The sequence below is a fragment of the Dermacentor albipictus genome, chromosome 5 (genome assembly GCF_038994185.2).
Source record: "Dermacentor albipictus isolate Rhodes 1998 colony chromosome 5, USDA_Dalb.pri_finalv2, whole genome shotgun sequence".
In the NCBI taxonomy this organism is placed as follows: domain Eukaryota; kingdom Metazoa; phylum Arthropoda; class Arachnida; order Ixodida; family Ixodidae; genus Dermacentor; species Dermacentor albipictus.
Genome location: NC_091825.1, coordinates 35,404,893 through 35,429,709, shown reverse-complemented (window position 1 = coordinate 35,429,709; position 24,817 = coordinate 35,404,893). Strand labels below are relative to the sequence as shown.

Sequence of the window (24,817 nt, the reverse complement as noted above, 5' to 3'; positions counted from 1 at the left end):
TGATGGAGGTGGTGGGCCCCCCCCCGAAAAAAAATCCTGGGTACGTGCCTGCGCCCAGTGGTTATTAGGTACTCCTGGCGTACCTATATTAATGCGTGAGCATTGTAGGGCTCCTTCCCTCGGAACTTTGTCCGTCCGTCCGTTTGTTTTTCTGTCTGTAAAGCGTGACACGATACACTGCATGCATAGGTGTACATGAGGTCTTAGGGAGGTGTATACGAGAATGCCTTATGACTACGTATGACTAACGAGATTTATGATTTGGCTATACATGTTTAGTACTTAGAGGTATAAGTGTAAGTAAGGTTAATAAAGACTAATGAAGTTATTAGGATAAAATTAGTCAAGTGTAGCGGCGATTAATTGAGGCTGATTAGGAATACTGAGGCTAATTACCATCAAGTTATGTTAAATTATTAGACTAATCAAAAGTCACTAAGGTTCAATCAACGGAGCCTAATCAAGAATTAAGGGTACCTTGAGATTAGTTAGACGTAATTAAGTAATCTTAATTATTAATTGCAGATATGAACATCTTCGTCATAACCTTAACTAAGGTTAATTAATTAAGTAGTTAAGCAAACGTCGTCCTTATTGAAAAAACTAAGTCTGAATAATAAATAACACAATTACGTTTATTTACCTAAGCTAAAGTTTCACTTGAGTGCACTTCTATTAAACTACTCCAAATCAACTGGGGTTGATTCATGCTATGAGGGTTGTGGGTATTCAGAGATCCGTACTGCAAACAAGTATGCAGAATACAGGAGTTGTCAAAGTATGCGTAAGCCTACCCCCATATTTAAGCTAGCCCAGCCCCAAATTTCAACTTGACCCACTACCAAATTTGAGTTGTCCCACGCTCAAACTTCAGGTTGGCCCAAGATTCTTAGTTGGCCCACTACCAAAATTCCAAGTTGGCCTACCACCAAAATGTCAAGTTGGCCCACCCCCAAATTTTAAGCTGGCCCACCCACAAATTTCAACTTGGCCCACTACCTGACTTAAGTTGGTCCACCCTCAAATTTCAGGTTGGCCCACCCCAATTTTCAAGTTGGTCCATGGCGTATCCCAAAATTTAAATTGGGCCACTCCCAAATTTATGCTGGCCCACCTCTACTATAGTATTTCCCATGCATTTTCTGTGGACCCTATGTATTCCTGTTGTCATTCTCTCTAATCAATCTTTTGTTCAATTGTTCGTCGTCGCTTATAAAGCCACCGATGATCTACATTTACACTATTATAATGATTAAATGTCGTAACGTCGCACAGTACACATTTTCGGGCAGGTAAAAGGCATTAAACATTTTGCGTGGTAGACAGATCATGCTGCGGTACTCGCCAAAGCATACTTACGCAGTAAAATAAGCTGGGAGTGCCTATTAACTAGCGGGCAAATGTTGGTCCCTCCAAGTTTCCAGTCCGCTAGCGCACCACGTGCTGTTCGATAGCAGCAGATGCTGCGTCGGCTGCAGGCCACACCTGTCGCGCATCTACCTGGCGTGGGAGGAAGTCCAGGGCCGCTATTTTTTAGCGATGCCTTATGCCTTACTTTATGCTATTCTTATCATCCACCACATACGGCCGCCTGATCCCGTTGATAATGGGGGCAGACCGTCGCTCTGACCACTGGCCAAGCGCGAAAAGCCTGAAAAAGCATTGAATCGGAAAAGGCATCGCTACAATATACCGGCCCAGAGCTGCTTGCCTATCAGCCGTGCCTGCTTATTCTGGCCGCCAAGAGATGGCGCTACAAGCGGAAGTGCTTCCCCATGGTGCCTGTTGCTGGCGCTCTAAGCAGCCTCAGGATAAGGTCCCTCTATAATTTTCAAGGTAGCGACATTAAAGCGAGCCCCTGAAACTTCGTAAAGTAGTGCCACTCTCCTCCTCCGCCTTCACTCCTCCTCGTTTCTCCTCTCTTTCACGCTCCCTCCTCGACCATGGCACCGCCTACTTGCTCGAGCGCAGCAGACGACCTTTCGCAGAGTGAATGCACGCATAGCAAGGCAGTTTCTTTAGGCGTTCACGTTGGCTTTCCAGCTCCGCGTAACTTCGTGTACAGCATAGAATCTTTAGTCGGATGCTTATACAAATTCGGTAACGGCAGCTTTTGTTTCATTTTTTGATAACTATTTCTTAAAAAAGTATCTGACGGAGTGTTAACGCTGTGCGTTGACGACTGCGAATATATCGCGTGCCCTACAGTTAGGTACGCAACATTTGTCAAGGGCGTGTCGCAAGATATTGTTGCGAATAGTTGTAAATAACACGTTTACCATCGAATGACAACCTCTTGGCTTCCAGCAAGCCCTCAGCCTAAAGAATCCGCGCCGCCCTTACCATGTGAATTCGCGGCGCGTATCAGCTATGACGTACAAAGGCTGACGGAGATCACTGCTCTGGAGGCTCGAAAGTGTATTACAAGCTACAGTGCCGCCAACGTGCGTGCTTGCCAATCTAAGCGCGCGCAAAGCCTCAGAGGTGGGCGCTGGTGCCATTATGTTTCTCGTGTCTCATCGCCGACAGAAATACCGCGGCCGATCATCGAGTCGGGACTGTGCGTACACAAGAAAATAAAATGAGTTTTTAGCATTCGTGCGCGAAGCGGGAGCGCGATAACAATGCTTGACCCAATCTCAAACAAGACTACTGTGGCCTTCAGTAATTTTTTGAGGTTAATGACTTATCACGAATAACACTTCATCGTACGTTGGTTCGTCCGTTTACTAAGTGACGTACTTGTCGCGAACCGAGTTGCACTGAGGTGCATGCATTGAGGACGGTTGCACTCCCTTCGAAGTAACATTTGCGAGATATGACTTTATTAGTGAAGTCATGATCGCGCAAAGAATCCCCCCGCCATGACGCGGCCGAAATTGCGGCAAGTGAAATGGTTTTATCCATAGGTTAAAATGATATGAAACGGTATTCGAGTTGCAAGTTAACAGTTTATTTTCACATAGATGCATTACAGATTTGCCTTTGCAGTCACAAGTCCGTGTGCACCATTTATTGTCTCATTGCGTAAATAAACGCACCAGCCTAAGAGTCCTACAGCAAGCGCGTCTCAATAAGGCATAGTGACTGTAGAAACTAATAGGAGCATAGACGAGCAAGCGAACGACTATATGAGCGCGCGAACTAACGAGCGAGCAAACGACTAAACGAGCGTGCGAACGAACGAGCAAACAACTAAGCACGAACGACGACTAAACCAGCCAGGGAACGGGCGGGCGACCGCACGTTTTCTTTACGAGTGCTCCACCGCCGCATCTTAAGCTTCGCACACTTTAAAGCTCACGTGAATTAGCACATACGTCTCAATTACCTATGATGCGGTCGCTCGACGACGAACGCACCGCGTAACACGGTTTCGGGAGAGCACGCATGCTTTTCATCGGTGCCTCTGTATCGCAAATCCACCGGGCGACCGCCAACGAGGAACTCGAACAAATGTGGCAAACAAAGCTAGTCTATCTGAAGAAGGCTAGTAAGTAACCACAAAAGGCAGAGAGTTGCTCTCCTGAGGCGCTTTCATGATCGAGACTGAAATTTTATCAAAAGGACTGCGCTGAATCTTCAAAATTTCGTAGTCACGTCATCGCACGCAACCTCGCGTGCCCGCGAATTCAAGCCGGTTGGCGTTCAAAACGATTAAGCGCACCAAATATGACTAACACGACCACGTAGTGCGCATATAAGCAAAGCAGACGTTGCGTAAAAATCATGTTAAAGCGTGCGTACAAATGACAACATGCACATTGAACTGTGCAATATCTACTACGTTATTGCCCGCAGCACAATACGCAAGCCTGGCACATACAATACTCTGAGAGAGTCACAACTTACATCACATAGTCGCGCGGAGGAAGTTGGTCGGAAGTTCTCCCTCCCGATTCGGTGAAGCCATGTATTTCTTCTTAACCCGTTGCGCTTACCGGACGGTATCGCGAATATATTCTTGCCTTTGCTAAAACTATATTGGCATCCAAACGCGCAGCAGGTCATGGTAACAGAAAATGACGTGAAGCGACGTCGCAGTTGCCACAAAACATCCTTCAAGGCGTTCACAAGATCAAAACAACACAGAATAGGAACGGAAGGAATGCCGCCAAGAAGCGCCGCCTTTCGAGCAAAGATGGCACTGAAGCGCGACTGTAAACAAACGAAGCCGGCGCAAGGGGCCACGTGATGCCATTAGGCCAATAGCGACGCGGTGTCGGCTTCGGCCAGAGCGCTGGAGGAGGAGGCGGCATTCTTCAAAGCGTGGCACTACTTTACGAAGTTTAAGGGGTTTTAAGCGACATCTGCCGCGCGCGCCACCTAGGAAGTTCCTGTAGCAGACGGCGCTCACGCTAAACCGCGGCGCCGCGGCATTCGTGAGGTGAAAAAATATCTGCATACGCGCGGAAATAAAACCTACTGGCGCCTGACTGTGGCGAAAAACAAAAGAAGGACCCGAGCTGCTAAATTTAGTCCTTTAATTTCAAATGAGCGCTGTAAGAAAATAGCTCAAGCGAGCGTAATGAGGGCTTGATCGCCTCGATTCCGCGTGTTTACATTTCGTTCGTCTGCGCTCAATCACCGCTCGAGCCTTGGTGATTGCTTGCGCTTAATCCCGTATGCTCTGTGAAATCTTTTGCATGTAAGTGTGCTGCGTACACATAGCGGTTGCATTATAAAAATGCAACCGCTAGTCGTGTAAAAATGAAGTCTGACAGTCGCTTGGACCGAAAAACTTTCGACATAACGTCGCTCAAACGTGCGATTCTCAAAGCGCGCGATTCTCGCGGCAACTAAACAACATCCTGTGTGTGTGTGTGGAAACGGGTGCGCCAACAGTCTTCTTGCCGCTGAGTGTGTCCGTCGTGTAGCAATTACACGACGACTGCTGTGTCTTGTGCTTCAATGCTACGAGCCAGTGCAACTGTCGTGACATGATGAAGAGGGGGTATAGATCGTGTCAGCGTGTCTCCTCGATCGTGCTCGGGCTGCCAGCGCCATCTGATCTCGCGGCACACCAATATCAAGCGTGGTGTGTGCGCGTGTGTGAATGCGGTTGACTGTTCTCGTGAACCGTGCGACGTCGCCGCGTAAACTCCAATCATGACGCGCATTGTTGTGTTTATCCTTTTTCGCCTCCGTGCACCGCTAAAGCCCCGTAAGAATTAGAGGGCCCTTATACGAAACGCACGCGGATTGGCCCAGCTATTACTGCACTGTGTTTTGCTGGCAATCCGTGTATCGCTTGTGGCGTTTTTCTTATGTTCATTTGCAGTTGTGTGTTTTTCATCAGTAAAATGGAATTGCCGATTACTGAAACATCTTCGAGTGTAAGGGAAACTTGGAAGGAACGAGCTCGCAGCTGTATGTAATGTACTTTGATATATAGTGTATTATGCTTTATTATTTGACGGCCAGTTGCTGTGGCTATGCAGTATTCGTTTTTAAAAACAGAGTAATGCAGGCACTTAGCAATATATTTATTCACATATGCAATGCACAAAATACGATTAGGATATTGGAAATTACTTTTTGTACATGTTGTAAAGCGCAGTTAACAACACGCGCACAAACACAGGAAAGTGTAATTTATTTCGTGTACCCTCAGGGCCAGAGGCATTAAAGAGGGGAGTGGTTACATCAAATGTATGCCAAAATGTATGCATGTATGTAAAAAATGTATGTCAAATGCCAAAAGTAGAATTCGCTGATGAAATTTATTTTTCATCGCACGTAACGCAATGCGGATATTTGTCAGCGAGTTAATGCGTTTCTGCCCCACTATTTACTTGCATGCTAGGTCATACTGCACCTGCTACGTCAACGGGCTCGTAATGCACTAAAATCAGTAATATCTACAAACTTCGGCCGTCAACATTCATGCGCGCGAATGAAGTAATACTGCAGCTCTGCACACACAGGTGTATACATTCTATCGCACCTTTGTATCGTTGTATGTTACTTGCCTCGCATAGTGTTTCTCTTACCGACGGTTCAAACTCCGTCCGTGCAATTCTGTGTAGCCATAGTTTTCGTCTGGTTAGGTTCTGGTTGCCGCGCGCGATGCAAAATCACTTCTTGCCATCCTTCGTCCAGTTTCAGCGCCCAACCGCACAACAACAAGGCATTTCGGACCTCCCGGAGCGAAATTATAATATATATATAATAAGAATATTGTTACGTAGGAAGACACCGACGAAAAGCTATTTACAAGTATATTTACAAGGCAATACGCCGCAGTTGACCAAGAGGCAACAGCCCGCGCTATATAATATATATATATATATAATATATAATATATATGTATTATATATTATATTAATATAATATATATATATTATACATAGGACCTGACGTAATATATAATATATACGTCAGGTCCTATGGATGTGTACCTGAATATTCCTTACGGTAAACGCAAGAACGGTGCCTAAGAGCTGCGCTTTCTCTCTAAAAAAAGGCACGACTGAAAACAAAGAACTCGCTGTAATTTACTGTGCACATAACCACCTCATCGGTTATCAGCCGCCAGTGAAATGCCGTAAGCTGCCATTTTAGACAAACGCAGGCGTGGTGGGAGTGCCAACAGTTAGCGGTTAGCTAACGATGTTCCACGATGTTCCCACTTCTGGCCACCTTGGTGTTTCCAGGACGTACGACCGTATCTGAGTACGAATTTTCAGGTCTGGGATCCGCCGTTCCGTACAACGCTATGTCGCTGCCTGCGAGTCATCCTAACATCGTAAAAAGCCGGCTTTGCTTCCTCCTGGATTTCTCAAGTCAATTGATATACCAGCGGAACCATTTTATTGTGTTGGCCTCGACTTCCTTTTTCCCTTTTCCCATCTCACTTGCCAGAAAAAAGTGGACTACTGTTGCTACAAATTATTCGACCCCTTACGCCATCACACGAGCTATCGCGACCAGTTGCGTTACAGGCTTTGGTGACTTCCTGCTGCAAGGCGTCATTTTATGCCATGGAGCTCCTCGACAACTTCTCATAGAACGGTGTCCCTACTTCTTATCTACGGTTATCATCGAAGATTTGCTTAGCTCTTGCGCCGGCAAAGGCGACGATCGTCAACGCGACAAGAGAGAGGAAGGAAGAAGGAAAGGCAGGGAGGTTAACCAGACTGAGTCCAGTTTGCTACCCTACACGTGGAGAGGGGAATGGGGAGTGAAAGAGAGAGTGAGAGAAAACTTAGGTGTAGGATGTCTATAGTCGGGCACTCAAGTCTGTTGCCTTCAGGCAGTGAAAAAGCGCTCGAACTGCTTTCTGGGCTAATGAACTGTGAGGTCAGGCTCCCAAGATCTTTGCTTCCGTAAATGGCCTGTCATCCAGTCTATTCAAGGCACACTGGAGACTCTGACGTTGATTATCGAAGCGAGAACAGTGGTACAGAAGATGACTGATGGTCTCTTCACACTTGCACTGAGCGCACATTGGTGAGTCCGCCATTCCAATACGATCTCTGTAGGAGTTGGTGAATGCTACTCCTACCCACAGCCGACACAGCAGTATTGCGTCACGTAGTGAAATGTAGTTTCAGTGATGGGTCGAGACTGTTTTAACGGCACTTTGAGTTCTGTGGTGTAAGCCAGTAACTTAACGTTATGGTGCGATCGAGACTGCGAAGCTCTTTGCAGCGTCGACTCTCGATAAAGGTATAAGGAGTGTCGGTGCGCCAGCCTTGGCACGTCGGGCAGCGTCATCAGCGAGGTCATTACCAACGACGCCACAATGACCCGGAAGCCACTGAAATATGATATGTTCTCGTTCAGAAGCGCAATGGCAGGTTTCGTTGATTTGTGACACCAGCTGTTCATAATTGCCCCGTCGTAAACTTCGCAAGCTCTGGAGGGCTGCTTTCGAATCACAAAATATTGCCCATTTGTTGGGCCGTTCTTTTTCAATGTATTCGACAGCAGCGTGAAGAGCGGCCAGTTCAGAACCTGTAAATGTCGTTACGTGTGAAGTCTTAAACTTGATGACGAACGATTGAGATGGTAGAAAAATGGCGCTTGTCGAATTTTCCGAGACGGAACCACCATGTAAACATGGATTCGGTTAGCGTATGAACACTGCAAAAGTTCCAATGTGATCTGCTTGAGAGCCGCCGTGGTCAGGCTAAATTTCTTCACTATTCCTGGAACAGCAAGGAACACAGGAGGCTTTTTCAAGCACCACAAAGGGGATGGCGTATCGGTTGCGGGTGAGTGCCTCAAAGACAAAGAGTGCCGGGTAGCCGCAATTGATCTGGAGAATACTGCCTTGCGTCTTTTCTCAGGCAAGCGAGCGAGATAGTGGTCAGGGACTGGATATATGGCGAACATGCGCCCGGAGTGCGTCGATAGCTAAGGTCATTATTGGGTGATCTCTCGAGGCGCCAGTTATTGCCACGGTTGAAGCATCTCGAGGTAGCCCCAGACATGTTCGAAGAGCTTGGCGTCGAATGCTCTGTAGGACATGGATGTTGGTTTTGTTAGCATTGGACAGCACTGGTGTGCTATATCGCAAGTATCCTAGGAAGAGCGTCCTGTATAGTTGAAGCATAGATGTCACGGATGTGCCCCACGTTTTACCGGCAAGAAACCTTAGTATATGGGAGACAGAAGTAAGCCACTTCTCCAAGTATGAGATGGGGGGGGCGGGGGATCTCCATGAAAGGTCTCTGTCGATAATAACGCGTAGAAATCGGTGAGTTTTTGCGTAGGAAATTGGTTGGCAGGTCAATAGAAATGGGGTACCAGGTGATGGGCTTGTGGGTAAAAGCGACTAAGGCGCACTTCTTGGTCTAAATGCTGAGACCTTGAGCACGCAGGTACGATGATGTTAGGGTCACTGCTTTTTGGAGCCATGCACGCACCTGGAGACGTGTAACTGCCGAGGCCCATATGCATATGTCGTCAGCATATATGGAAAGGTTTACTGCATGTGGTAGAACGTCGGCAAGTCCAAGGATTGCAAGGTTGAACAAAGTGGGGCTAAGAACCCCACCCTGGGGGACGCCACGGCAAGTGTAATGGTCAACGGTTCGGCCATCTGCACTGTGCACAAAGAAGGATCTTTTGAATAGATAGCTCCGAATCCACCGAAACATATGCGTCCACCAATTCCATTATTTTCCAGGACATCAAGGATGGCTTCATGTGTTACATTATCATAGGCGCTTTTCACATCGAGGAATAGTGCAACCGACATACGCTTGTGGTGTTTTTCTTGTTATAGAGACATGACGAGGTCGATGACGTTGTTGATAGAGGAACGGCCCCTTCTAAACCCAGCCATGGCCTCGGGGTACGCGTTGTGGGGCACAAGATACCACTCTAGGCGTGTGAGAATCATTCTTTCCATGACTTTCGCAACACAGCTGGACAGCGCAATGGGTCGGTAGGACGCCAGGTCAAGTGGCGACTTAACAGGCTTCAGGAGTATCAAGCGGCTGGTCTACCACCGCTCAGGAATGACGCCATCATTCCATGACTGGTTATAACATTCCAGAAGTCTACTTCGTCCATCTTCACCTAGGTGGCATAAAGCAGCACAGATGATGCCGTCTGGTCCTGGCTACGATGAGCGCCTGCATGTGGCCAGAGCAGCGTCCAACTCAACTGAGAAGGACACATTCATTTCTGGGAAGCGTGTTGCAGGAACCTCACCCAGAATTTCGCTATTGATGGTAACCACACTACCCGCAATCTTCACACAGACATCTTCAGCTATATCGACCTGCGAGCGGCCTTGATGGAGGGCTAGGGCTGAGAATGGGTATCGTTGCTGTAGAGACGAGCCAAGGCCGCGCACCGTCCTCCATATGATAGACAGTGGCTTGCGGGGGTCAAGTTATTCGCAGAACGTCTTCCACCATTGTTCCTCCAACCTGTCCATACGACGTGGGATTTTCTTCTGTGTACGCCGAGCGACTCTAAGGTTATGAATTGACTTGGTGCGCCTGCATCGCCTCTCGGCCCTTCTACGAATCGTTCGAAGTCGCTCAAGTTCCATGTCGAAATACGTACGTTTTTTAGCGGATGTAAATGTGTACGTAGACGATTCCAGTACACTTGTAATAAGGTTCTCAATGGTGCCGGTAAATCCTTCTTTGCATGCCTCTTCCACCTTTGTCTTATATGTTGACCCCCTTATATATACTTGTCGGGAAGTATAAATGGAGAAGCTTCCAAATCCAGTGATCCCTAAGTAGGTGGGAATATGGTCACTGCCATGAGTCTCGATGTCAGAGAACCATCGAACATTTTGACCGAGTTGCCATGACACCAAAGTCAAATCTAAGCAACTGCTATAGTTCGAACCACGCAAGTACGTCGGACTGCCATCGTTGATAACGCTGAGTTCATAATCGGAAGCAAATTCCACAAGTTTCCGGCCCCTGGAATCTATTCTGGAGCTCCCCCAGGCCAAGTGATGAGCATTAAGGTCTCCCGTGATAATTCAGGGCCCAGAAGTCGCCGTCTGGATGTCTCGCAGTCGGTCGCCGTCAAACCGACTATATGGGAAGATGTAGCGCCGATAAGGGTTAAGGCCACATTATTCTTTGTTATGCGGGGACACACGTATTGGTTTCCATCATGAGGCTGCACCGAGTGGGGAATGTAAGTTAGTTCTCTACGGATGTAAACAATTACTTTGCTGGATTACCCGCAAGCCGATGCCATAAAGGCTTCGTATCCAGAGTCTTAGCGCTTTTGACACGTTCGGTTCACATATTACGACTGCAGGAAATCGGTTCGTAAAAACGTATTGGCGGAAACATGAAATCCGTGATTTAGGTCCTTTGGCATTCCACTGGAAAATCGTCGCACTACGCACTTCGTCATGGAGTGAAGGCAGTGGAAGAGCCATTGTGCTTACGCAAGATTTGCAAGCAGGGCTCAGGGCATCCAACCCTTGCACTGCACTTCGAGCTGTTGGCGTATTCGAGTTGCTCACAAGCGTGCGAATCGCATTTATCAATGACTTGAGCATTGTTACAATTTGGCGGTCATGATCTGTCAGCTCATCTGGGTGAGGGGTGGAGCACTGTGGTGCCTCTCCTTGTTGGGGTTTTTCCACGGGACTTATCCTTGGCAGTGGTGGCCATTCGTCATCCACGGCATCCTTTCCAGCTGCTCCGTTATCTATGCCCGATTTGGACTCATTCTGCACTGGGGTTGTAGCAGATTGAACAGCAACAGGTATTTGCGGCACGCGTATTCTGCGTGCGGAGAGAAGAATTCTTTTATGAGTGTCTGCGACGAGAACGACGTCGCCTGACGACAGCAGCTGCTTCACGATGAGTTGACCGGTCCCTCACCATTTTCTTCAATATGGAGAGTTGGGACCCCTGACAGTTCGGGCACTGACAGTTGCATGCAGAGTGTTGTGCTGCACAGTGGGAACATATAGCAGACTTTCCACAGATGGCACTCACGTGACCGAATTTCTGGCAGTTTCTGCACTGAAGCGGCTTGGGAACAAAGGGCCGGACAGCATGTAGGAAACGACCTACCTTCACATGCGATGGAAGGCAATCACCTTCGAAGACAATTTTCACGCATCTGGAATTACTGAGAGGGGCCACCTGCAGTATGTGGGTCCTATTATTGGCAGACTTTATCAAAAGTGGTAAATCTTCGCCTGAGATGGCCGCATCAATGTCACATCTGTCACCTGTAGTAGCCTCTTGTCTCATCGGGATGATGGTACGGATGTTCATGCCACCGAGGACAGTGACAGCTCGCAGAGAATCTAACGCCGACGCTTAGGCGACGTCTACCACGACAACATTCTTCCGAGGGTTGACTCGGACGTCCTCAATGTCATTTGGCAACAGTCTCTCGAGTTCAACCGATGCCACTTGCCTGTTGAGGAGCCTCATGGTGTCGGAGGGTAACAGAGGTAAGAAAAGGATGGTGTACTTCAGCGATCTCTGCGGAGTGCTCATAGTAGATGTGTCCACAGAGGCCCTCAGCATCCCCCGCTTTGCTTTCTGACTCAGGACAGTCACGTAGTCGTCGTCGGAGCTGTCGTCAGTCTCCGTCGAGTCTATCAGGGTAGCCTCGCTGTCGCTCGAGAGGCTGTTTCGCTTCCTTGAAGCTGCCGACGCGGGCGCCGCTACATCAAGTGGGAGTGCGGGTGGCTCCACTTCCATTCCCGTCGGGCAGGGAACAGTGTTCCCCGGAAGAAAGCTAGAATTACCAGAAAATACTGGTGACGGAGAACAAACACTCAGCAATAGGATCACTGCTGCTAGGCTAGACTGTCCGCCGTACTGTTTGTTCCCAAGCTAGCTTGTAAATATCAAATACATTTTTCTCAATCTCTATTTCTACCCGTATCTGTATGGTCTCCCCGCATTCGACCTGGATCCATGTTGGTTGAAAAAGGTACTGTTGTAGGTTATAATGTTTTCCTGAATATGTACAGAGCCTATGAGCACAGGGTGCGTTAGGTCATGGAACATGAGAGGCGTTTTTTACTTTTGTAAGAGCACTTGTTCTGCACACTCAGAACACGGATACTGAGTGTTTGCACATGAACAGGTGAACACGGCTCCTGAATGCTTGAAAAAGTCACCTTACCCTGGTCTCTGATAGCCGCATGGTTCTGATAAATTTTACTGCATTAGTGTGCCTTGTCAAAATTTGTGTTTGCCTAAGTAATTTGACATCGCTAATGTGTGAACAGCGAAGCCTGGATTACCAAGAGGAGCACACATGTCCTGCATATCATGGAAGGCTCAGATCGCGAAACGACAGGGAATATTATTTTCTCTCCTGAAAAATGCCGCGCTGAAGACAACATGAAGCAAGGTGCCGTTTTCTATTTGTGACGCGCGCGTGCTGTGCTGCATTCACGAATCACCCAGGACTTGCCTACCAGAAGCTTGGTTCACTGGAAGAGGCCCTGGACTGTTTCTTCAAGCTGAGGGCCATCGTCAAGACCATCCCGCAAGTGCTGCATCAGATTGGCCGGACGTATCCTTTGCCGCTCAAACGAGTAAAATTGTGCGGAAGAAGTAAAAGAAACATATATTTCGTAATCCTTAGTGGTAAGCAAATTGGTGGGCATATATTTATGTTGCGAAGTTTCTTTCATTAAAAATTAGTTGAAGTGTACGAGAAATGTAAAAGCTGTACCCTAACATGCCTTCAATTTTAAGAGTAAATGCCTAATTTCTTTAGAAAGGATGTTATAATGACACGTAGGCATGCCGCCAGATAAGTCGAAAATCTCCTTTCATGAGTGAGCACGCTTGCCCAACGCAACAAGAGTCCATTTTCAGGAAACATTCGTTTTAATCCATGACCTGAAGACAGGTATGAGCTGCAGGGAAACATGGATGAAGCTCTGGAATGGTAAGTGCTCAGTGGCAAGTACTGGTGCTACCAGCGCAGTGCCCATGCTCGTAGTGTCAGCACATGTCTACGTAATCTAGAAAATGCACTTAATAAAAATTGATATGTTACATTGACTTTGTTTAATCCAGGCGTACGCATGAAATATATCAAATAGACGCCTGCAGCCTTGCGTGACGCATGTATTACGACAATGATATTACAAGTTTGCTGTAATTCAAGAAGCAGGCATGAATGGTCGTTTGAAAAATTACATTTGAATTAGGCCTCCCTGAGCACCTTTACCGTGATATCAGGTGTCAGAGCATGAAATGAGTGACCGTTGTAGGCGCAGGAGCCGGGCACATTGGAGATGGGGGACCTTCGCACATATAACAATGCGTTCAGCGAATAGCTACTATTCCGGCGTTTACACTGCGGAAACCAACACGTTTTGTAGTTTGTGTTAATGATGAGGTGAGATAGGTGATGTAAGAGGCTCAATCCTTTTGGTTGCCCCAAGGTCACTATAGCACATGGGAAGAAGAAGAACCACAGTTTGTTTTTGTGATTAACAAGACGTTAAGGCACTGGACCGATACATCGCAGAACCAATAGCATGAAAGAACACTGCCCAATGGAGCCAGTGGAATGGCAGCCATTCCGCTGGCTTCATCATAAATTTGGTGTTTAGTCGTTAGCGCTTCACTATCCCTGAAGATCTATAACGAAATCTGACTTTATTACATACCACTTTGAAAACACGAAGTTCTGTTCAACAACAGAACTCGTCGTCTTAAAAACACAAAATTCCGTAGTGACGACAGAGAGTTTTTGTTGGCACCACACAGTTTTTTTCCTCACAACACGTCTTTCTGTACTAACGAAACAACACAACAAAATGATAGCATGGCGTATTTTAGTGGCAACACATCACTACGACACCAACTTGAATTTCTGTTGCAAGAACCCAAGTAAATGATAAAACAACATAAATTTCTGTAGTTGCCACACAACACTGCGATACCATAGTAAGACAGAGCTAATGAAAGCACAACACGACGACTGGACAATATAACTTTCTGTAGTGACAACGCAGCAGTATGACATGCAAATGCAACTTCAGCTACTAACAACGAAACACCATGAGTTGACGACATGATTTTCGGTAGTAAATACAGAAAAATATAATACAACATACTATTTGTGGGACAATGCGACAGGAGTGCGCAACAGAAAATTTTTTGTGACTGGAATACTTTGACAAAGAATAATACAGAACAATTCAAGCTTATAATTTTATGACCTAAACACTTTGCACGACAAAATAATTTTTCCTCTAAAGGTTGATAGTTTAATGGAACCCTTTTTCAAACGTTCCAAAAAATTCTAGTGACGTACAACCTTCGAACATGTCACCACAATGCGCGAGCGTCGACCAGACAGCATGTCAGCGGCCTTATTGCGGCAAGGGGCACTCCTGAAGTGAAGAATAAATTTGAACGGAAAACTGCCTGGCGGCAGGCGCATAGTGTCGCCGATGCCGCCGCCCCTTGCCGCAGCAACGCTCCTGACATGCCGCGAGGTGGACGCTCGCGCGTTCAGGTTAAAAGTTTGCAAAGTGTATTTGTCAGCACCGTATGCATGTGTCCTAAAACTAAGGCGACAGCGTTAAACGCCTCGTCAGACGGGGGACTTGAAAATGCGGCTTGCAGTAGAGAAAGTCCTGTGAGCTCACATTTGCGCAGAGGAGCAATCGGGCCTCTGCTCGCGCGTTCATCCCCTTCTTTTTCCTCATCTGGCTCCAATGCCGCTAATCATGCCAGCATTTTCACACTGGCCCTCGCGCTCGTGCCACTGCTCGCGCATTCGTTGTCTTCCACAGTTCGCTCGGATACTGCTCATCATGCCAGCGTTCCCATACTGCCACTCACGCTCGTGCCAGTGCTCACGCGTTCGTCTCTTTCTTATTCCACAGCTGGCTCCGATGCTGCTCACAATTCCAGCGTTCCCATACTGCCCCTTGCACTCGTGCCACTGCTCGCACATTCGTCGTCTTCCACAGCTGGCTTCAAAGCCACACATCATGCCAGCGTTCCGATACTGGCACTCGCACTCGTGCCACTGCTCGCGCATTCGTTGTCTTCCACAGCTGGCTCCGGTGCCGCTCATAATGCCAGCGTTCTCATACTGCCCCTCGCGCTCGTGGCACTGCTCGCGCATTCGTCGTCTTCCACAGCTCGCTCGGATGCCGCTCATCATGCCAGCGTTCCCATACTGCCACTCGCGCTCGTGCCACGGCTCACGCGTTCGTCGCCTTCTTATTCGACAGCTGGCTCCGATGCCGCTCATCATGCCAGCGTTCCCATATTCCCCTGGCGCTCGTGCCACTGCTCGCGCATTCGTCGTCGTCCATAGCTGGCTTCAAAGCCACTCATAATGCCAGCGTTCCGATACTGGCACTCGCACTCGTGCCACTGCTCGCGCATTCGTTGTCTTCCACAGCTGGCTCCGGTGCCGCTCATCATGCCAGCGTTCTCATACTGCCCCTCGCGCTCGTGGCACTCCTCGCGCATTCGTCGTCTTCCACAGCTCGCTCGGATGCCGCTCATCATGCCAGCGTTCCCATACTGCCACTCGCGCTCGTGGCACTGCTCGCGCATTCGTCGTCTTCCACAGCTGGCTTCAAAGCCACTCATCATGCCAGCATTCCCATACTGGCTCTCGCGCTTGTGGTACTGCTCGCGGGTTCGTTGCCTTCCACAGCTGGCTCCGATGCCACTCATCATGCCAGCGTTCTCATACTGCCCCTCGCGCTCGTGGCACTGCTCGCGCATTCGTCGTCTTCCACAGCTGGCTTCAAAGCCACTCATCATGGCAGCGTTCCCATACTGGCTCTCGCGCTTGTGGTACTGCTCGCGCATTCGTTGTCTTCCACAGCTGGCGCCGATGCCACTCATCATGCCAGCGCTCTCATACTACCCCTCGCGCTCGTGGCACTGCTCGCGCATTCGTCGCCTTCCACAGCTGGCTTCAAAGCCACTCATCATGCCAGCGTTCCCATACTGACTCTCGCGCTTGTGGTACTGCTCGCGCATTCGTTGTCTTTCACAGCTGGCTCCGATGCCACTCATAATGCCAGCGTTCTCATACTACCCCTCGCGCTCGTGGCACTGCTCGCGCATTCGTCGTCTTCCACAGCTGGCTTCAAAGCCACTCATCATGCCAGCGTTCTCATACTACCCCTCGCGCTCGTGGCACTGCTCGCGCATTCGTCGTCTTCCACAGCTGGCTTCAAAGCCACTCATCATGCCAGCGTTCTCATACTGCCCCTCGCGCTCGTGGCACTGCTCGCGGGTTCGTTGCCTTCCACAGCTGGCTCCGATGCCACTCATCATGCCAGCATTCTCATACTGCCCCTCGCGCTCGTGGCACTGCTCGCGCATTCGTCGTCTTCCACAGCTGGCTTCAAAGCCACTCATCATGCCAGCGTTCTCATACTGCCCCTCGCGCTCGTGGCACTGCTCGCGGGTTCGTTGCCTTCCACAGCTGGCTCCGATGCCACTCATCATGCCAGCGTTCTCATACTGCCCCTCGCGCTCGTGGCACTGCTCGCGCATTCGTCGTCTTCCACAGCTGGCTTAAAAGCCACTCATCATGCCAGCGTTCCCATACTGGTTCTTGCGCTTGTGGTACTGCTCGCGCATTCGTTGTCTTCCACAGCTGGCTCCGATGCCACTCATCATGCCAGCGTTCTCATACTACCCCTCGCGCTCGTGGCACTGCTCGCGCATTCGTCGTCTTTCACAGCTGGCTTCAAAGCCACTCATCATGCCAGCGTTCCGATACTGGCACTCGCGCTTGTGGTACTGCTCGCGCGTTCGTCGTCTTCCACAGCTGGCTCAGATGCCGCTCATCATATAGTTTCTCACTACATTACCTAGAGGGAAATCTGGCGCTGCTGCGCTGTGGTATGCATGGGAATGCTGGTATATTGTGGATTCGGATTGGCATCGTTCTCGTAGACACAGGACACCTTGAAGACGCGCTTGGCAAGTACCGTTCCGTCTGTCACAATGATTGATTTTCTACTAGAACAGCACGTGAAAAGCTGTTTTAGCTTTATTATTACGCGAAAACATGTTTTGTTTAACTATGAGGACTTGTTATTGTGTGTGCGACTCCATGTTACGTAAAAAGTATCAGCGGGCCGCTAAAGTTGGAGGACAGACGACAAGGTTCGCGCTCGCTTTGAAACAGTTGGTCGTCTGTTCTTGCTTTTCTTCGCTTGGTCATGCATCGTGGGTGAGTAAATATGTTATATGCGTGAATTGAAACATTTTATGAAGATTTTACTTCGAGAACGCGTTATGTGCGTAGCCATATCCACGTTTTAGACGAAGCCTCTTACAACACCAGCCAACACGAGCCTCGCAGACACATATACCGTCATTCCCATGACGGCACGGTGCCCCCTTAAGAAACTCCCATAGATGATGGCGCCAGATTACCATCTAGGTGTTATAGACAGAAACTCTATGCCGCTCATCATGCCAACGTTCCCATAATGCCACTCGCGCTTGTGCCACTTCTCGCGCGTTCGTCGTCTTCAACATCTGGCTTCAAAACCACTCATCATGCCAGCGTTCCGATATTGCCACTCGCACTCGTGGTACTGCTCGCGCATTCATCGTCTTCCACAGCTGGCTCCGATGACGCTCACAATTCCGGCGTTCCCATACTGCCTCTCGCGCCCGTGCCACTGCTCGCGCGTTCGTCGTCTTCCACAGCTGGCTCCGCTGTCGCTCATCATGCCAAAAAAGTCATGGGTAAATAGGACAGAGTTAGTTCAGTCACTCGGACCCACAACCTTCGGTGGGAGTCGAATCCTCGAGCTTAAGTTGGAGTCAAACCGGCGATTTTCGGTGTGAAGGTCAAAGAAGTAATTAGTAGGGTGGTAATTATAATTAATTAAAGTACTTGAATCCAGCAGCTTTGGTGGAAGAATATAAGTAAGAAAAAGTAACATCGCATGTAATTTAATGAATGTCGCTTCAGAGCGCAGCCATTCGTCGTCACCCTATTTGGCGTATGCCAATGTGACTGCCAATTTTGTCTATGCAACCCTCCAATCTCTGCTACCTCTGCAGTTGTATAGGGCATGCAATGTCTCTTAGGCGGGCCATTGACTTAGTAGCGCTAGGCGAAAAACAGCTGCATTGGATCCGCATGGCGTGCTCTTGTGTCTTGCATGCTTGTTCTGTGCGTTTTCAAAAGCGAGGAAAACTGCTTAGAGCGCTGAACTAAACCTTCTTATTTATTTAAGCGGGATTGACGAAAAGTAAATATCGATGACATTGACGACACAGCTTGATCTATAAATTTCCTTTGTTTCACAATGATTTTAAGCTTTCGCAGTGCTCACAGGGGTGAGCCGCCATGAATGTGTTCAGGAACAAACGTAACGCTCATATATGTAGTAATGCTTCGCACAAAACTATAGAAATAAATTAGCACCGCAGTTATCTCTCGTGCTACACGTTGTCATTTGCCACTCTGTTTTACTTGGAAGCGCGCAATAATAAAGTGCACTATCAAATTAAACGTTTTCGCTTTTTCCGCCTTGTTGGAACACCATGTGGCGTAGAAGAGGCAAAATGCGGTAAGGTTGGTTCGAAAGCAATTAAACGCTGGTGAACATTGTGCCGGCTGGATCAAAATAAATAACATGCTTTAATCTGTGGATGTCGCATTCCAAAACTGCTCAGTAAGAGAGTGCCAGAGGCAGTGTCTGCATTTTCAATAATCTCTTATACCGTGCGTTGTTATAGGCTCGTTCTAATACCCGTTTCGGTTGGCAATGGCATGCGCCGCCGCCATTGTCCGTCACCGCTATCTCCGGGAACGAGAGAAGAAAAAATTATCAGTCCCCACCGAGATAAAACCCGGGCCCGCTGCGCGCGATTCAGCTACTGTGCCGCTTAGTCACGCCAGCCCTATATTTTTCTTTCATTCTATTTATTAGGAACATAACACGTACTTGCGTAAGGTATTTACATAGCGGCGAAAACAGTCTTAGCCGCGTCTACAGGCACTAAGGAAACACTTCACAGTACAATTATTGAAGTAACCAGTTGACTAAAGGGAAGTAATAGCTTGTCAGTTTGTAGCAAAAAAAAAAGGCCCTGTACGCCCGTCCTAACGAGCGAGGAGACACGCGATGTGAGACGCGCACCGCGTGGCGTCGATACGTGCACGCTTTGCGTTGCAGTTGCACAATATTACACCGGGTGGCACGCCACGTAGCAGTTGCGCAGGAATCGGTACAGGGTACATAGAGGAGTTACGAGGAAGCAAAACGAGAATAAGGAGACGTACAGAAGAATGCTGGAATGAAAAGCATGTAAAGCATACCTGAATAAATCAAGCCCGTCAGGCGACTGTTTGTCACCGCCCCGTTTCACAGGGGATGCCAATAAATCATCATCATCATCTTCATCATTAACATCATATCGGGCCATTTGTCACAACTTAACATGCGCGCCCCATCGCATCGGTACTTGAAAATTTTGCACTGCAGTTGCGTTGTATTCCACCAAGTGTCCCGACATGTACCAGTTGCACGTAGCAGTTGCATGTTGCACGTAGCTGGACCTGCTAAACACAAACAGTCTAGGCGATTGTCACTACCTTGTTTCAAAGGGGAAGCACATATATGATCGTCAACAGCATCGTATCGTACCACGGGTCAAGGGATGTGACATGTGCTCCGCGTAGTCTCGATAGCTGTGTTTACTTCGGTACACGTTATGGTACCTCCTCGCAAGGCACGAACCCTCTAGTGCGTGCTGCGGAAAACGGAGCTCCTAGGACGCGTTCCTCCAACTTACGCTGTGACTGCGCTGCGTGTACGGCGCATGCCTGCGACTTGTTTTCCGGAATTTAAAAAAAAAACATGCCTCTGGCAGATAGTTTCTTTTCTTGAGCTGGATTATTCGAAGAGGTGGACATTACGGCACGAGAAAGCCAAACATATATTCAACGGATTAACAAAAAACCAGTAATTAACTTCGTAAATAATTACCTTGCCGTACATTTTGCAATTTACGAATTGTAGCTGGTGAGATTGGAACGTGTGTCACTTTGGAATTCCAGGATGATACCAGTTTCAAGACATTTCTCAAAGTGGGACGAAATATATGGCCGTTCAACTTAATTTTGTGCTAAAGCATCAAAGAGCGTTTTGCAAGAAAAGTAACTGGACCAACAGTGCATTTTTACGGCAAGTTTGGTGGCGCATATCTCCAAGCAGGTGTCAGTCTCGAAAGTACTTCGACATGGATACAACTTGCAAGCTCACCAGCCACAATTCGAAAATTGCAATATGCGCGGTAATATAATTAGTTATAAAGTTAATTAGTGATTTTTTATTTGTTCTATATGTGTTTCGATTTCGCGTGCAAGTAATGTGCGCCTCTCTGAATAATGTAGGTGAAGGACTATAAATATGTCATTGGCCACAGGTGATTTTTGAAAAAAAAAATCCGGAAAACTTAGAAATGATTACCCCCTATGTTTTTGCTACTTCGAGAAACCCTATGAGAAAGTACTGGCGTTCACCGGATTCATATTTGAATGGTTAAACAGAGTTACCCCTTGACGATATTACACTCCGTTCTCCCCATAATAATAACTGAGCGCTCCATTCCCTGCACCATCTCTGTGATCATGTGAGTTAACGGAGAAAGCTGCCGACATATGCAGTTGGATAGGCATAGAATATGCGTACAGGGCATGCGTACAGGTTTCACAGCTAACGCGGAATAATGTTTCTGCAACACAGAGAATTGGCAAGCAGGAACCGTAGTTCTTGTTGCAACAGCGTTCATGTTCAAATCTGGCTAAAAACGCGCATTTAATGCATAAAGACATGAACGCGTAACCTACTGTATCTTTCTAGCCCTGATGCAGATTTAGGAGCAGTTGTGTGCAGGTTTTGCCCTTTGAACGGTATACAGAGAATGCATCCTGGTCCGCTCCTAGAATAAACTTGAACTGCCGTTCCTAGCGAGAGCAGCTTCATAATCAGTCCTATCATTTTTTTAGAAAGCTAGGGAACAGAAATCACCGCTGGCGCATATTAAAATCTATGAGCGAGGCCTCAAGCAGGAATCTCATCGAGGTTGCTTCTCAGCTCCGTACCTGTTTTTGAGTCGCCGCCACAACGCAGATAATCAAACATTTGCAAGCCAATCGGCCTTTATATTTCCCCTCCGCTTTTTTCATCCATGTCTATAGCCACTTGTCCCTCGTGTGTTTGCAATTATTTAGGTGGTGCGTCGAACTGTTTATTGAAGGGGCATTTTATTACTAGAAGTGCCACTTTTCGCCAGAAAAAAATGCGAGTTTCAGCTATTGAATTTGGTTATCATTGTAATCTTCAATTACTTAGCTCCCAGTAGGTATTTTCATAATAGTGGCTTCGGCAGTCATTAGTTGGATTGTTCTGAATATTTTGAGTATCTATTTCAATAGGCCGCCGAAAACACCGGTGACAACGATGCTACTTGCGAGAACGTCGTGGACACTCTAGCACCCAGCTATTTCGTTGCAGGTACCAGCAGTTGGTGACACTAGTGCCTACAGACCCAAACCTGCTCTCGAAGATCGGAGACATTTACGACTCTCAAGGAGAGAAGCAACTAGCCTTCCAGTACCAGTCGGATGTAAGTAGTGCGGCTGACTGAGATCATTTCATAGCGAAAATAAAACGAGTGCTCGGCTGAGCGCTACGTTAAACAGAAACCAATATACAATCGACGTTACAATGAAGTTCACAACCTACGTTCACACTGCAGGGCAAGGCAAAAGTGCTATGGGTCATGGAGTGTATCGTGCTAGTGCATCTCGGGCAGATTGCACCGCATTCGTGTGTTTCACATTAAAGGGACACTAAAGGCAAATAATAAGTCAAGCTAAAGTGATAGATTAGTGCACGAGAATCTCTAAGGTGTCACTGTTAGAGCGAACAGAGCCTTAATAATCGAGAAATCGAGGTAAATGCAGGACATGATTAGTGACTCCCCGGGACATTCAAGCACTTGCCCGATGGCGAAAGCACTCCTCAGTTAAATTCTGTCACTAGTACTCAACTACTCTTTGCAAAAAAAAAACCATCATCGTATCGTATCATCAGATGAAATAAAACGCTACATGTCCAGTTCCACTTCATGTTCAGAAAAAGGAAATTGAAATTACCGTTCACAATAATGCAGGCGGACGAAAGTTTCGTTTTTACTCGACTCTGCGCAGCCCAGACTTTCGCGTTTCAGTGCTTTCCAGATCGCGTAGTGCTACGCTGATTTTGCTGGCTCGCGAAACTCGCACAAACTGCAAGTAGCAGAGAATTCAATTTAAATGTGATGTTGCGGGATGCCCGAACAGTTTACGCCATTTGACCAAACAGCAGCTGCGGCGGCGAATCCGTCGTTCTATCTTGGCTCGGTGCCGCCGTCGGTCCGGCGTCGTTTTACTCACCGACTGCAGCTGCAGCAAAGGGTGGTGATGGCGTATGCAACGTCACCACTCCCCCGGTTGGGTGGCCGGAGGTTTGAATTTTGAGAAAAGGTATTCGGACTCTTCAGGTACAATTTTTTCGTAAACTAAGTCTTTTCATGGCTTGAAAGAAGCGCTGCGAGGTTTCTGGAATGATATTTAAGCATTGCACGTCGGCTTAGTATATGCCTTTACTGTCCCTTTACATTCATAATGACGCTCAGAGTAGATGGAAAGATAGACGCCTCTCTGTCGTAATTACGCCAGCAGCATCCCCCGTCTATCTTGTGGTTAGCGTTAATGCGATGCTCCACTAAGGCTTTAGATCTTGCGTTGTGTTTTCTCATGTCGTTTGGATGCTTCTAAATTATTCTGCAATGTTTCCAGTCTCGCGAATGTAAGATTTGTCGCAGTCCTCGCTACGCAGTTTTTAGACTACGTCTGGATATCCTGAGGTTTCCCGAGAGTCTTTGAGCTGGATGAGCTGCTTTAGCTCGTCGACAGATGGCTATGAAAAGTAGGGCGGGTTTCGTTACTCTGGCTCACTGCCGGCCGAATGAACCCAGATCTGAACAGTGCAACCCTTTATTTGGATATAATGAAACACAATCGGGCCAAGCTTCTGAACTATGTTCTCAACTAACGCATCTCCAATACCGAAGCGACAAATAGACAAGGCCCGGTAAGCCAACACTGATGGATGAACAAATAGAGGGCAGTGACGTTGCTGAATTACCCTCGCCAGCCCGTCATGACGTCATGAATTTTCACATCGCCTACTTCGGTGAATTCAATTGTTTAGGGGTGACGAGGTTTTAACTGTATTCTGAAGGAGCGAAATACAGGCTCCTAACCCCGGCTAGCTTTTTTGTTGTTTTCCTATAAAGCACGTAGCTCCTATCCACTAAGGGGGATTGGCCATTAAATCAGCTAGCTCTTTCAAGCCTCACTTGCGCCGGGCCTTTGCAGAAGCAATGGCCCGGCCCACCTTTGTGCTGTTGAGGCTCCTTGCCTTGTGAGGGATCGCTCGTGGATGTGTTGCCAACAGTTTTCACAACAGTTAACCATAGCAAGCTCGCGAATTTTTCCTGTGCTAAAAGGACCCACATAATAAAAACATGCTGTGAAGTCCATGACGGCCTACTGACCTTCCAGTCTTGGGACTCTACAGCGAAATAAACAGAAGTTGCAATGATTTTCTGTTTTTTACATATGTGATCAACCTTCTTAGGTCGTATGAACGATAATGAAGTTTTGAAAGAGTATTTTACCAGAGGAAGCTCATTTAGCGCCGATCTTCGTTGTCCTTGTAACACTTAGCTGAAAGATGAATATAATAGAAGATTAGGTGTAGGGTACGTTATTGATTGTGGCATGGTGGCGTACCAATGGAGCCGTACGGAACGCCATCGAAACGTTTATTCTACTGAAATCGTCTTTCATACAAGCAAGACCAATTGGCGTGTTAAACTGCCCTGAAACTTAGCATTTTGTCTGCCGATCTTAACCTTGATGCCTTTCGGACTTCAGTAAGATCGCACGCGAAAATAACAGTGCGATTTCAATAACATGTCAAAAGTTCTCTAATATGGGGCTGACGAGTTGCAGTTGGATGGATGGATGGATGGATGGATGGATGGATGGATGGATGGATGGATGGATGGATGGATGGATGGATGGATGGACGGACGGACGGATGGATTAAAAATTAAAATTAAATTATAGGGTTTAACGTGCCAAAACCATTTTCTGATTATGAGGCACGCCGTAGTGGAGGACTACGGAAATTTCGACCACCTGGGGTTCTTTAACGTGCACCTAAATCTAAATACACGGGTGTTTTCGCATTTCGCCCCCATCCAAATGCGGCCGCCGTGTCCGGGATTCGATCCCGCGACCTCGTGCTCAGCAGCCCAAC

General features: G+C 47.7%; 1 protein-coding gene across 1 annotated transcript in view; it reads left to right on the top strand.

Moving 5' to 3' along the window:
* Positions 1-24,817, top strand: part of nompB (intraflagellar transport protein 88-like protein nompB) — a 169,529-nt gene that overhangs the window by 119,404 nt on the left and 25,308 nt on the right. The window contains exons 17-19 of the mRNA XM_065439849.1: positions 12,876-12,984; positions 13,327-13,365; positions 21,959-22,070. Of these exons, the coding sequence (XP_065295921.1) occupies positions 12,876-12,984; positions 13,327-13,365; positions 21,959-22,070 (260 nt within the window). The remainder of the gene's footprint in view (positions 1-12,875; positions 12,985-13,326; positions 13,366-21,958; positions 22,071-24,817) is intronic.